Here is a 12,404-nt window from a genome sequence, read left to right as displayed (position 1 = left end):
TATAATTGACTCGAAATACACACAATGTGCCTAAGTCAAAACCCAAATAAAAACCGGCGGTGGAATAATACTTATCCCTTGATGACTATATACATCACACTGTACTGTGTCATGACTCGACCTTGGGCTAGAGGGTTCTGAACAAAGCAAGTACCTTTGCAAACTCATCTAGCGACGCTTTGTCAGTGTGGTCGAAGAGAACACTTCTTCGCAAACTTCCCTCGTTGTACAGCCCGTTCACTTGCCCGACATTGGGTGCAGGACCGTAGACTCGTGCCGTGAAGCCAGCTTCTACATCATTCTGGGCAACGGCCGGCCATGGCTTCACGCCATGGCAGAATTTAAAGAAGTCCTCGGCGAAGGTGATTGCAAGTTGCTGCTGGTCTGGCCCCATAAACTCTCGGAAGTTCTGGAACAGGTAGGCTAAGTCAATGATATGACTCGCTCGATCTTTCCAAGGTCCGTCCCATGGGTTCCCTTCGTTGAAGTGATAGACGTATACATTGTTTTTCCAGCCCTTTGCAAACGTCAGAACCGGAGCAAAGAAAGCAATGTCATTTATGTAGTTGAGAATAGCCGGGAAGGCCTCGTCGTCTGTCATGTCCTCTGTGATGTTGTACTTGTTCAAGGTTTGTTGCGAAACATCCGATTTAGATGCAAGTATGGTGTTCAGTGCGGTAACAAACTTGCTTGCACAGTCTTTCTTCGTATGTGACATCAAAAACGCCATGATACTAGCCTGGAAGGAGGGAGAGTCACGGTCAGTAGACTATTTGAAGCGGTTCATGACGACTTACATCCATCTGAGCGTAGCCAATCATTAGATCTTCGGACCACTTCTTTCCGCGGGGAAAGTTAGACCCTTTATCAGCTACCTGCGCATAGGTAACGGCCGAGGACACAATGTCCCCATCAATTGCAGGAACTGCTAGAACAGTTGGAGGGATTTTCGCGACCAAGGCCTCACCCGGTGTTTCCAGAAGAGTTTTGATTCTATCCTCTGAACTGGCATCGGCCAGTCCTAATGCTGCAATGGCTTGCCGGTAGTTCTGCTCATGTAAATCGTAAGGCAAGGGTTGGATGAGTAGACATGTACCACTCATCACAATAGCCCGCTTAAAGAGTTGCTCGTCAGAGTCAAGGTGATACGTTACACACGCTAGCAAAGTTCAGTATGCCTGTAACGTAGTGGAAATCGATGATGAGCCAGACATACCACCTCCAGCGCTCATCCCGGCAAGTGTCACATTATCAGGATCTCCACCGAAATCGGCAATGTGTTTTTGCACCCATCTCATGGCCACTTCTGATCTCTGAGCCCGTTGTTGGCGTTATACCCAGCCCGTCGAAGTTCATCAGAAGTAAGGAAGCCAAATACACCGAGACGATAACTGTTTAGAGTGAGTCCTTGCCCATGTCGCGTCAGGGTAGTGGCCTTACTTCATAGAAACTGCCACTATGGGTAAGTTCTTTTCGACAGATAACTTGACGAACCGTGCGTAATCGAATTGTGGCCAGGAGTTAGCTCCAAGCACCAGCCCTCCGCCGTGAATGAAGAGAAAGACTGGAAGTTTGGAGGTCCCTGTTGTGCCCGCCGGAACGGTGATATTCAGGTTGAGACAGTTCAAGTCCGATTGAGGAAGCTCTTTCTTTGGAAGGATATGCTGAATGTGGCCGAGCTCCAAGTCACACCCGAACGAAGGAGACAAAGCAGTTGGACTAGGATTCCTTGCATTAGTTCACTGACGTGTGGTATATTTCCTGACCACTCTTACCCATCCTTGCTCGCGTCGACGATACTACCTTCACGCTGCTCTATGAGTTCCGCGTCTGCGAATCTGTCGTTGAGAGTAGCGTATCGAATGCCCAGAAACTGACTCACACCGTCGTGACTCTTGCCTCGAACTTCACCCAGATATCTTGTCTGAAGAATGGTGGCCATTGGAGTGAATCACCCTGAGTGCAAGTCTCGAAGACAGCAGATTGATGTGGGGAAATGTAGAAGAGAGGTCAACAACACCCAGAGCCTTGTCTCCCCGTAGGGCAATCCAAGGACTCAATTAGCCTCCCGATTGCTAACTCTCCATACTTCGGTAATAAACTCACCCAGTAATATGCCGGATTTAACTCCATGAGTTTGGACTGTCAAGTTATCAACGAAGCTGAGGGGTAATTCCGAATCATAGGGTTCCTTCAATGACTTCGTTCCCCATTTCGTGGGGGAGTCGTCTTGGGTTCATGCGCGGTAGACTAAATAACTCCGCAGAAGCGAAGAGTTGTGCGAGACATCCTCGAAAGACATCCTTCAAGCCAGGCCAAAGTCGAGTTGTTGACGCTGTGAAATTGAGGACCCAGCGGCCAGAACCTCTGTCGGATATCCTCCATCATCAGGGCCATTGCCCCGCAATTCCCCCACATAAAAATGCCGAGGGTGCCATAGAACGAAGAGATAAAGTTTATGTATCGCTGAGGGGATTTGATTGGAAGATGTGCAGAGTAGTGAGCCAATTCCATTCAATACTAGGTGTACAGGCAGAGAACCAAAATTGTTGTAGTGCAGAGGATGTGGTCACGTCTATTACTCTGGTACCAGCTGAGGTAACGATGCCTCATCTTACGAGGACAGTGTATACCGTATACGAGGAGAAATGGAATATAGGCTCTTCCCAGTTGCGCCTCCACACTACATAGCGATTCCACATCCGCAAGAAGTTCAAGAATTGGGAAGTTTGGCCTCTTCATTATGATCATGATTGAAAATTCATGTTGTAGCCACCAGTCTTAGGATCTTGGACGAATTTGAAATTATCCGTTGACAATCCAAATGGCTTGAGGATGCCGTTTCCGAGCTGCGTGAAGAGTTAGCAGTACTTCAACAGCGTCAGTATGGAAGAGTTGTCGACTCACATCCTTCAGTTTACTCATCATCTCCGCCGTCTCCTTCTCCCGTGCCTGATTTATCCTCCCGGGCAACTCGCGAAGAGCCCTCTGCACAATCCGCTTATCGTCTGCAGGTAGGTTATCCATCCCGGCAAGCACTTTATAGTCCTCTTCGGCGCCTTGTAAATTTCCCCAGCCGCCGAGCTGGCTCTTCGCTCGCGCACGCCTCATAAGCGCCTTTGCCCGAATCCGCATCACGTCGTTCTTTTTCTCGTCCATTCTCTGTAACCGTTTGAGCTCCTCCTCCTCTGCCTCTTCGTTTTCACCGGAAATCTCAACCACGGCGTCTGTCTGTTCTGACGATTGAGGGTCTCGTTTCGTTTGGTATTTATCCAGATTCTGTTGTGGAGACAACGGGATGATGTTTTCCAGACGATCAAGACAGGCAGTTGCGGATTCGACAGATGCCTTCCAGTCTTCCAGCTTCAGGTAGCATGCGGCCATGTTGCTTCGAAGAACGGCAACTTCATAGTTGAGGTAAGTGGGACACGAGGCAAGGGCACGGTCATAGCAGGAAATAGCCTGATCATAGCAGGCAGCCGTAAACAGTTTGTTGGCTTCTGACTTGATCTCGTGGGATTCTTTCAAGAGGCGCTGTTAGGATGGTCGAGATGAGCATCAGCAACTGTTTCTTAGGACTGCAATCAAAACTCACAGCTTCTTCCTCTGCGGGGAACCGCGCATCGTGGAAGACATCCTCGCTCTCGCTATCAGACCCAGGCTCGGATTTTTGTGGATTCTTGTTCAAATTTTCTGTAGTCATGCTGCCTCAAAAGCATTAAAGCGAGTGGAAGCTCCTGAGAACGCCGCTTCGAAGCTTGAGTGGATAGGTACGGAGTAGTTATCGATAATCGGGAAGCCCGTCGGACAACCGGACTCGATGCCGACCGTTCCCCTCGATGATAAAGCGGCACGAAAGTAATTCCCGATTGGGTTACATCCAAGCCGACTGGCACAAGAGTGTGGAGTAGCATTATCTGAGCGTCTTTGAACGACAATTGAAGATCTGCTCGTCCTGTTACTCTACACTATCCCTTTCGTCTGTGAAACGATTACTTCACCATGACCAAAAGCGCATCCGAGTAAGTTCTCAGGTCCAGATTCACTCAATCCCATGCTCATGGAAGTTCCACCCTTCTGACTGCCCCTCTCTAACAGATTTCCCCGCGTGCGGGCATGCCTCTTTGATATGGATGGATTGCTCATTGACTCAGAGGACAAATACACAGAGATCACGAATGCAATCCTCCAGGAGTTCGGAAAGCCACTACTTCCTTGGGAAATCAAGGCTCAATTGCAGGGTCGACCACAGCCTGAGGTGAGTACTACCCCGCATCTTCTGTCCACTCAGCCATTGAGACTCGAAGGTCTTGTCTCAACGCTGTGATGTGCTGTCCTAATTCTCTACTGTATAGGCGAGCAAGATTTTCCACCACTGGGCTCAACTGCCCATCAGCCCCGAGGAATACGGCGCGAAGCAGGCCGCCCTGCAAGCCAGGTACTTCCCCCAGTCACAGCCACTGCCGGGCGTCAGAACTCTCCTGTCCAAGCTTCTCTCCACCCAGAAAACCGACCAGCCAGTCTACATCGCCCTGGCAACATCATCGCACAGCAAGAATTTCAAATTGAAGACCGACCATCTGCAGGATCTGTTTTCTGCGTTTCCTGAGTCTCAGCGTGTACTAGGTGACGATCCTCGAATTGGTAAGGGGAGAGGAAAGCCGCTACCGGATATCTACCTGCTCGCTCTTGAGACGATCAACGACGGCTTGCGGCAGCGAGGGGAACCTGAGATCAGGCCCGAAGAGTGTCTTGTGTTTGAAGATGCGGTTCCTGGTGTCGAGGCAGGACGCCGAGCTGGGATGCGGGTAATCTGGTGTCCTCACCCGGGCCTACTAGGGGCTTACAAGGGCCGAGAAGCGGAGGTACTGGCTGGACTGACGGGTGAACATAAGGAAGAGGAGAAGTCCGTCCCTGAGAAGGAGGCGGAGGAGTTGGCGGCGTGGAGAATTCAAGGCGCTGGTAGACCTGGCGAAATTGACGATGGATGGGGAGAGTTGGTGTCGAATTTGGAAGACTTTCCTTATGAGAAGTACGGTATTTGCCCTGCGTAGCCTTGTGTATTTTCTCTGTTTACAGTTGTCTTCTCTGTTCCATTCTCATATTGTACATGAAGCGATGTGAATATGTCAATAGCAAACCAGCATATCAGCAATGATTGATCAATCAAAGGATCAGTGCAATGATGGGGATAATCCAGTTCAGAGCCATGCATAGCAAAGCCTGTGCACCAAGAAGTACGTGGTGCCAAAACAAGAGGGATTCGAGCGATCAAACGCAGGTAGAAACGGATGGATATCTTCGCCAGCGCCATGTGAGGATATCAAAATGCGGTCATGACAGTGCAGTAATAGTAGGCAACGAGCAAACAGAGGCAATCCCAAACGCCCAATGCCACAAATAATTTAATGTCATCACGTTCCTTTTCCAGAGGGATCAATTCAGCGGAATGAGATTCTGATGTAGTGCACAAGAGCACAACCAAGGAAAACAAGACAGCGTTCGCCTTCAAACAAGGGTATCACATCCTAAGCTGCGAATAGAATTGCTGATGAAGACACACTGAGCTAGACGCGAGTGAGAGATGCATTGCACCAAAGCAGCCAGTAGATGAAAGAAACGAGGTTCATGAAAGATGATAAAGTGATCGCAAGCCCCAGGCGCCTCGCCGGTTCGATGAAAAGCATTGTGATGCAAATGTAATAGACGATGAACGTAAAGCCGAATGCTTTGAAGAAGCAAGAATGACCGGAAGCTGAATCATTCTTTGATCTAACGACGTCTCTTGGTAGGAGGGTAGTCTTCATCAGCGCCAGTTTCGGTTGATCCTCGCTTGCGGCCGCGCATTTGGTTGCTCAGCGGCAGACTATGGTTCGATCCCATGCTTCCCGAAACGACAGGATTCGGGCCGGCCATTGAAGCGGGAGTCGAAGTCGGCTGACGACAAGTTGGCAGTTGAAGGGGGTGTTGAGGCGGTGGCCGCATCTCCATACCCAGGCTTGCTTCCCACAGGTAAGAATCCATTGGTGACATGTGAGAATTCTGAGCGTGAGAATTCGGAGCAGCGGTTGCACTGAACTCAGGAGATAAGCCGAGCTGGTCATATCCTGAGTGTGATCCATAGGGATGACGAGGGTCGCTCAGCGTCTGATCCATGGGGAACATGTCCACTATGTTGTTCATGCTTGGACGAAGTCCACTGGTGTTTGTAGGAGGGAATTGTCCGGCATTGATTGCGCGTTGGATTTGGCCAGTATTGGACACGCCGGGGATAATATTGTTGTATCCGGTATTGGCCACGCCATAGGGCTGTCTTGGATAGGTCATGCCTTGGATGTGACCGTTATTGGGCACACCTTGGTACTGTCCTGTATAGACCATGCCTTGGACGTGTCTGTTATTGTTCATGCCTTGGTTGTGTCCGGTATTGCTCATAACTTGGTTGTGTCCGGTACTGTTCTGGCCTTGCATGGAATAACCCTGCGGGTACTGTCCGCTGTGCGCGTAGCTTGACTGTCCGCGTGCCGCCGAAGCATACGAGGGACCACGCTGACCTGAAGTGTCTTGATCCTGGACAGTGACAGTTTCCTGAGAGTCATTTCCGGCCTCCTCGGCGTCCTCGACTTCATGGGCTTCATCAGCAGAATCTCCGCCGACTGGCGGTTCTGCCTCAGCCTCCGCCTCAGCCTTTCCCTTCGCCTTTCCCTTCGCCTTTCCCTTCGCCTTTCCTTTCCCCTCCGCCTTTGCCTTTGTTGCTGCCTCTTTCTCCGCCGTGACGGCCCTTCCGGTCTTGATATGCCCTCCCTTGGTTTCGTTGACAATAACGTTCGAGCGGCACCGGCCCAGACACTCCAGCGGGGTGTCCACGAATTCGCGGACGTATTTGGCACCGTAGTCTAACATCCGCTTGCAGGTGGACTTGCTGACATGAAAGATCCGGACAATGGCCGCAGCCCTGTCCGGGAAGGAAAGTAGCGCCCCGGTTCTGGCAGGATCTTTCATCCTCTTCTTTTTTTCCTCTTCGTCCTCCTCGTCCTCCTCATTCTCCTTGCGCCCTTTATTTTCCCCTTTCTTCTCCTTTGCCTTTGGAGAGGGCAACGGCATTGTGCGATGATATTCAATCATCACCTCCTATTCAAGTATCAGTAAAGTGTCGAAAGGCATACTGCCACAGAGACTTACAAGCACGTTCCAACAAGCGGCCTCGATCTCCACAGGTTTTCTTCGCATAATCTTCTCCCACACATTTATGGTTTTTTCCTTGTCGTCAACGTCCTTAAGGTTCATCATTGCCCGCAGAAAAGAGTTCACAATCGCGACCTTTTGGGCCTGCGAGACTACCAAATGCGGGTCGCGACCAGGTCCTTTGGGAGAATGGAGCGCACTCATCGCCTCTTCCAAGGACGCGAATCTGGTTTGTATTTCCGGTCTGCTCCACTCGGGGTTCATGAGATCATGAGAGGTCGGTAATCCGGCTATTGTATAGATTTGCGGAAATAGTTTTTCGACGACTGTCGGTTTCTTACGTCTGTCAGCAGCTGAATCAGACGAGGCTTGCTCCGATAAGGCCTGGTGTGCCTCGCTGCTATGATGATCATTGGAAGCGGCCGCGGGGACCACTGATGCATGTGGGCTTTGAGGTGCCTGGCCTTGGGCAGGTCTCGCAGAGTTAAATGGTCGGGGTTGAATTTGCTGCTGCTCGTTTGAAATATCCCGCGCAGGATGTTCCTGGCTTTGGTTAACATGATTGAGAGCCGCAGCGGAGCTCAAAGATCGATGTTGCGAATGTTGCACGGTTGGGGGCCGGTGTGCCTGGTTGTTCGTAGGATGATCGAGAACAGCCGAACCATTTGGTTGTTGGTGGGACTCGTCTTGCATGGATGAAGTAGTAACACCCTGGCTGCCGGAGGGATACGCCAGCTGTGCCTCCTGGCTGTCAGCAGGGGTTCCGTATGCCTTTTCGGCATTGTGAGCTGGATGAGTGGTCATGTTTGCAAACTCCGAACTGGGAACGATGTTATGAATCGATGCGGTGAGAGCAGGGTCAATAAGGTCCTCAAGATTTGCCTCGGGAGGAGTGCTGTCACCCGAATTATTTTGGGACGAGGACTGTGCTTCGGACGTTTCGTCTTTCTCTCCGGATAAGTCTGAATGAATTGGCTCGCTCCTAGCACTGTCGATAAAGATCATTAGGAGTCCACCGTGATGGGAAGGATTGACGAGAACGAGAACATACCAGTTTTGGCCTTGATTGCCATTTCTTCTTCTACCCCCATCCGATTGTTTGGCAAGGGGAGGAGTAGTTTTCTTTGCAGGTTCTTCGACAACTTGAGCGTAAGCTTGAGCGACGGGAGTGCCAGCATCGAGGCTTTCGGATGTGTGGCTCTCGATCATCTCCACGTCGTGATGAGCATCAGATGTGCCACCAGTGCAAGCATTGTCTGTGTCCTTGTGGGTTTCGACATTGGAACTGCCAACACCAATGGACTCGACTGAGACATCGTGGTGCTGAGCGGAGGGGTTGCCATAACTGGGAATGTCGTCCTTGTGTTCGTGGTCTTTATCATTGGAGCTGCCAACACCATGATGCGCAGTTCCTTGTTGAATGTGCTGGACTCTGGGTGTGTTGTTGTGATGCTTGATAGGAGATTCCTCAAGAACAGAATTGATACTAGGAGGAATGGGAGACTGGATGATATTTCCCCAGATATCAGCATCGAGTTGACCCTTGTTGCGAGTCTCAACTGCCCTTTCGAAGATACCAGCGTACTGGGTCTCGTCGCCATGGTCATCAGCTAGACGTTGGATGTTTCCATAGCCACGGGCATTGTGAGTAGGTGTGAAGTTCCGGTATTCGAACAGGACATTTGCTCCATGTTCATGAGAATTTCTGTATGTTCTATCGAATGTCTCCCAGTCAAAGTTGACAGGGACATGAGTGGGCAGTTTGTCAAATGATATGTCGTCTGGATCGAAGAAAGCATTGTCAAAGTGGGATCCTTGCTCCTGCTCACCCTGCAGGCCAGTTTCAGCGTTCTCATGAGGGACCGGCCTAGTGTGACCGGCGTTAGAGGATATTAAGCATAGGCGACGTGCAAAGACTTACGCAAGACCTTCCATAGCCGTAGGAGAGCCTGGCAGAGAGAGCAAAGTACTCTGCATCTCGGTATGATGACCCATAGCCTCAGCAGGAGCACCAGGAAACTGAGGCGACATCCTCGCGACGATTTACTTGACAGTCACAACAACACTCCGAATCTCGCTTGAAATTGCAAGATAGATAGATTTTGAAGCTGTATGAGTGCAAGATAATGATGGAAGAGACTGAGTAAGGACAAAAGGATGCGACTGGCAGGTTTGAGAAGGTATGAGAGAAGAGAGATGGTTGGTAGAGTGGAAGAGAGATGTATAGAAGTGAAAGTTGCATTTGACGAGATGAGACTCGAAGGTAGAGGGAGGGAGGTTGGGGCCAGCAAGCATGAGGTGAATAACAGAGCATCGAAAACCTGAAAGTGAACGGGAGATACCGTTAACAAAGCGGAATATGCCATGTGCTTGGGACCTGCAAACATAGTAGGGTGGGCCGTGTTCCAAAAGTGGAAATAATGATGGCAAGTTTGCAAGTTTGCTGCTCGAAGATGCCCCAGTTCAATGGGACACAATAGGCCTTCGAGGCATCTCGAAGCAAAGCCATACACACCACCCAGCGAGACAATTAATTCCATGGTGGTACGGGCAATGAAGTGTTGACGGCGGCCTAATTGTGCGTCTGATTGAGGCTCTGGAGACAATAGGTCATTGAGGTGCTGCGTTGCGCAACAACGCTATTGTTGAGACGCTCATGCTCTGAGCAGAGGATTGCGCTCATTGAGGACCCGACCAGAAGCAGTGTACAATAGCTGGTGAGACCCCATCAAATTCAGACGCAATGACAACCTCTCAACCAGACTATTGAGCTGTTTAGCAACCTTCAGTCCCTCTATCATTTTGCAAGCAGATCCACGTACCAGTAGCATATTGACTGCGCACTCTCACCCGGCTGACGAACACAACCAGGCTCAGAGCTTGACCTTGAACTCTCATTCCTTGGGAACCATCATTGAGGCCAACCATTTCAACTGACAGTCGTATCTAGGAATGGCATCGACCAGACTTTCAGGCTATTATCGACCTTCTTCGTAGAATGACCCGTCTCGTCCACAGCACTTATATCACGTGAGAAGCGCCTCTGACCAGAAGTCGTTGCTGCTATGGTTCCCATGGGATGCAAAACAGTACTGCTCACCGCGTCTGTACGCCTTATTGTAAGCTCCTTGGACTCTCAGTCAACTCGTGATCATTGCTTACCCTCATGAACCTTCCATTCCCAGTCACATTTTTGCGGTCCCGCAGTATGTGTAGGATTTCGCCATACCCTCATATATCCATCAGTTCCTCCAGCCCAGATCTCATGGGACTCGCCCTGTGCGACAGGTACAACATCGATCTTCATGCGTTGATTTGTGACAGCCCTTCGACCTTCTAGCCAGCCAAGAAGCTGCCCGGTGACTCTGATGTCGAATATTAAGACTCCGTCGCTTTTCCGTTCGGCAATATACAAATATCTTCCGCAGGGACTCCAAAGCAGTTGCGTGACCCCTGCGCCGCCAATGTGGCGATGAGCGTCCGTCTTTGTAATGCTAAAGGTCCCGAGAGACTCTCCAGTCCCATTCGCCCCATACAGACCTATCTGCCTGGAAAATGTACCGGCAGCCAAGATACCATCTCCCACGGGATTGATGGCCATAGCCGGGATGATACCCTTCATCCCGACTCCTCCACCTACCATTTGCTTACGCTTACTGGGTATCGTAGGCATCCATGCGACGGGGCCTTCGCTCCCAGGACGAGATACGTCGAAAAGACATATCAGGCTATCGGAACCAGTGAGAAAGTGCGTGCCGCCCAGGGCATGCGGATACACCATCGAGTGAGGCGTAATGAATGCCTCTGTCGTCGGATGTATGAGAGAGTAAGTCGCCACAGTGGTGGGCACAAGCGCAGACGCGAGTCTAATTGGGTGATCACGGACTGATGAGAGGAACAGAGTGGTGGATGGATCCCGAAGATTGAAGAACGGATAGATGGCAGTGGCGTACGTTGGCTCTGCTGAAGGCAGAACAGAGTAAGGTTCCAGCCGATGCGGTGATGATGTTCCTTCCAGCAAATCCGGAGGCCTGTTTCTGCTCGTTAGTCCAGAAACGTCTCAACCCTTTCAGCATGACCTACAGAATATAGGTTCTGATATGATGATCCGCAGAATCAGTCAAAAGTGAGGTACCATCCGGAGACCTATGCAAGCAATTGTTAGCCAAGGTTTCATTAATCGTGCATTCAGTTAGGTCAGTTCCAGAAACCTACCATTCTGCGCCTTTCACGTAATTTAGAGGTGGATTTATTCTACTGCTCTCTTCTGCTGACATAAAGGAGAGATCCCGAATTCGATTGAGAGATGACTGGACATTGACTCCGATATCCGGTGCATCGTCCACTTGAGTTGAAGCCACGCAGATTGGGCTTTGAACCAAAGAGTCCTTCTCAACCATCTTGCACAGGAAACTTTCAATGTCCACTATATTAAGAGGAGCAGGACTCTGATATATGACTATGATGCCTCAAATTCGGAAGACCGTTCGGAACCATGCAAGAACAAAGAAGAGTTGCAGAAACTTGTCCTCCACGCTTTTCATCAAATCACTTCTAAGAACTGTGGTGACCGTGAGGGAACTATTCACCTTCCTGCAATCACACTGCGCTTTATATAGTCAACTAGACGGAAGTGGATGGGTGTCTCGGCGGCAAGCGCAAATGACAAACAGCCGAGCATCACAGTGATGAGTACAATGGGCAATCAATGGAGCCAACTGGCGAATCTCCTTAAGCTACAGAATGTTCGGTTTGAGTTGAGATAGATCCACATATGTCAATGTTGTGACACCGAGTTAGATAGATGTAACTCGAGTGGCATTGAGGTCGATTCGTGAGGATTCCTGTATGCGATTTTATATGTTTCTGCAGACGCCGAGTGCGATTTCCTGTCTACCTTAGAGAGCTACAGGCTTACAGCGGCCGGAGAAGTTGGACCGTCGGCCCCGGTGTATCTTTCCCCATTAACGTTACCTTACTGTAAATTTCCCACTAGTCCACTCCGGGTGTAGCTCCCCAGGAACTACCTTCCTTGGTAACGCTGATATCTGCAACTGCCAACAGCGCTGCTGCACTTGCAGTTATCTACCCAAACATTTTTGCGCCTCCTGCCCCTGCACTACCTCGACATCCATACGGTTGAAAGAAAGAGCGTTAGGGGAGGTGCGAGTTGATTTTATTTAATTCCATCCTTTACTCCCTGGTCTGAGCCGACGCTC

The 12,404-nt window shown here is 50.2% G+C and overlaps 5 protein-coding genes across 5 annotated transcripts; 1 reads left to right on the top strand and 4 right to left on the bottom strand.

Moving 5' to 3' along the window:
* Nucleotides 1-109: 109 nt before the first annotated feature.
* Nucleotides 110-1,942, bottom strand: Aspvir_009795 (putative carboxylesterase; the record flags this gene model as incomplete). The annotated part of the gene is made up of 6 exons (XM_043272933.1): nt 110-127; nt 155-739; nt 798-1,159; nt 1,217-1,311; nt 1,495-1,719; nt 1,776-1,942. The coding sequence occupies 6 exons, from the start codon at nt 1,940-1,942 to the stop codon at nt 110-112; spliced, it is 1,452 nt and encodes a 483-aa protein (XP_043128868.1).
* Nucleotides 1,943-2,747: 805 nt separating this feature from the next.
* On the bottom strand, nt 2,748-3,703 carry Aspvir_009794 (uncharacterized protein; the record flags this gene model as incomplete). The annotated part of the gene is made up of 3 exons (XM_043272932.1): nt 2,748-2,849; nt 2,908-3,534; nt 3,596-3,703. The coding sequence occupies 3 exons, from the start codon at nt 3,701-3,703 to the stop codon at nt 2,748-2,750; spliced, it is 837 nt and encodes a 278-aa protein (XP_043128867.1).
* A 299-nt stretch (nt 3,704-4,002) lies between these two features.
* Aspvir_009793 (haloacid dehalogenase superfamily protein) lies at nt 4,003-5,054 on the top strand (the record flags this gene model as incomplete). The annotated part of the gene is made up of 3 exons (XM_043272931.1): nt 4,003-4,022; nt 4,099-4,258; nt 4,356-5,054. The coding sequence occupies 3 exons, from the start codon at nt 4,003-4,005 to the stop codon at nt 5,052-5,054; spliced, it is 879 nt and encodes a 292-aa protein (XP_043128866.1).
* Nucleotides 5,055-5,772: 718 nt separating this feature from the next.
* Nucleotides 5,773-9,216, bottom strand: Aspvir_009792 (uncharacterized protein; the record flags this gene model as incomplete). Its single annotated transcript, XM_043272930.1, has 3 exons — nt 5,773-7,131; nt 7,183-9,052; nt 9,107-9,216. 3 exons carry the CDS (start codon nt 9,214-9,216, stop codon nt 5,773-5,775), a joined length of 3,339 nt encoding a protein of 1,112 aa, XP_043128865.1.
* Nucleotides 9,217-10,336: 1,120 nt separating this feature from the next.
* On the bottom strand, nt 10,337-11,585 carry Aspvir_009791 (uncharacterized protein; the record flags this gene model as incomplete). Its single annotated transcript, XM_043272929.1, has 2 exons — nt 10,337-11,216; nt 11,401-11,585. 2 exons carry the CDS (start codon nt 11,583-11,585, stop codon nt 10,337-10,339), a joined length of 1,065 nt encoding a protein of 354 aa, XP_043128864.1.
* Between the last annotated feature and the right edge of the window lie 819 nt (nt 11,586-12,404).

Source organism: Aspergillus viridinutans (genome assembly GCF_018404265.1).
Source record: "Aspergillus viridinutans IFM 47045 DNA, scaffold_9, whole genome shotgun sequence".
Classification (NCBI taxonomy): Eukaryota; Fungi; Ascomycota; class Eurotiomycetes; order Eurotiales; family Aspergillaceae; genus Aspergillus; species Aspergillus viridinutans.
The sequence above is the reverse complement of the archived record's forward strand: the minus strand, read 5'-3'. Positions and strand labels throughout refer to the sequence as shown.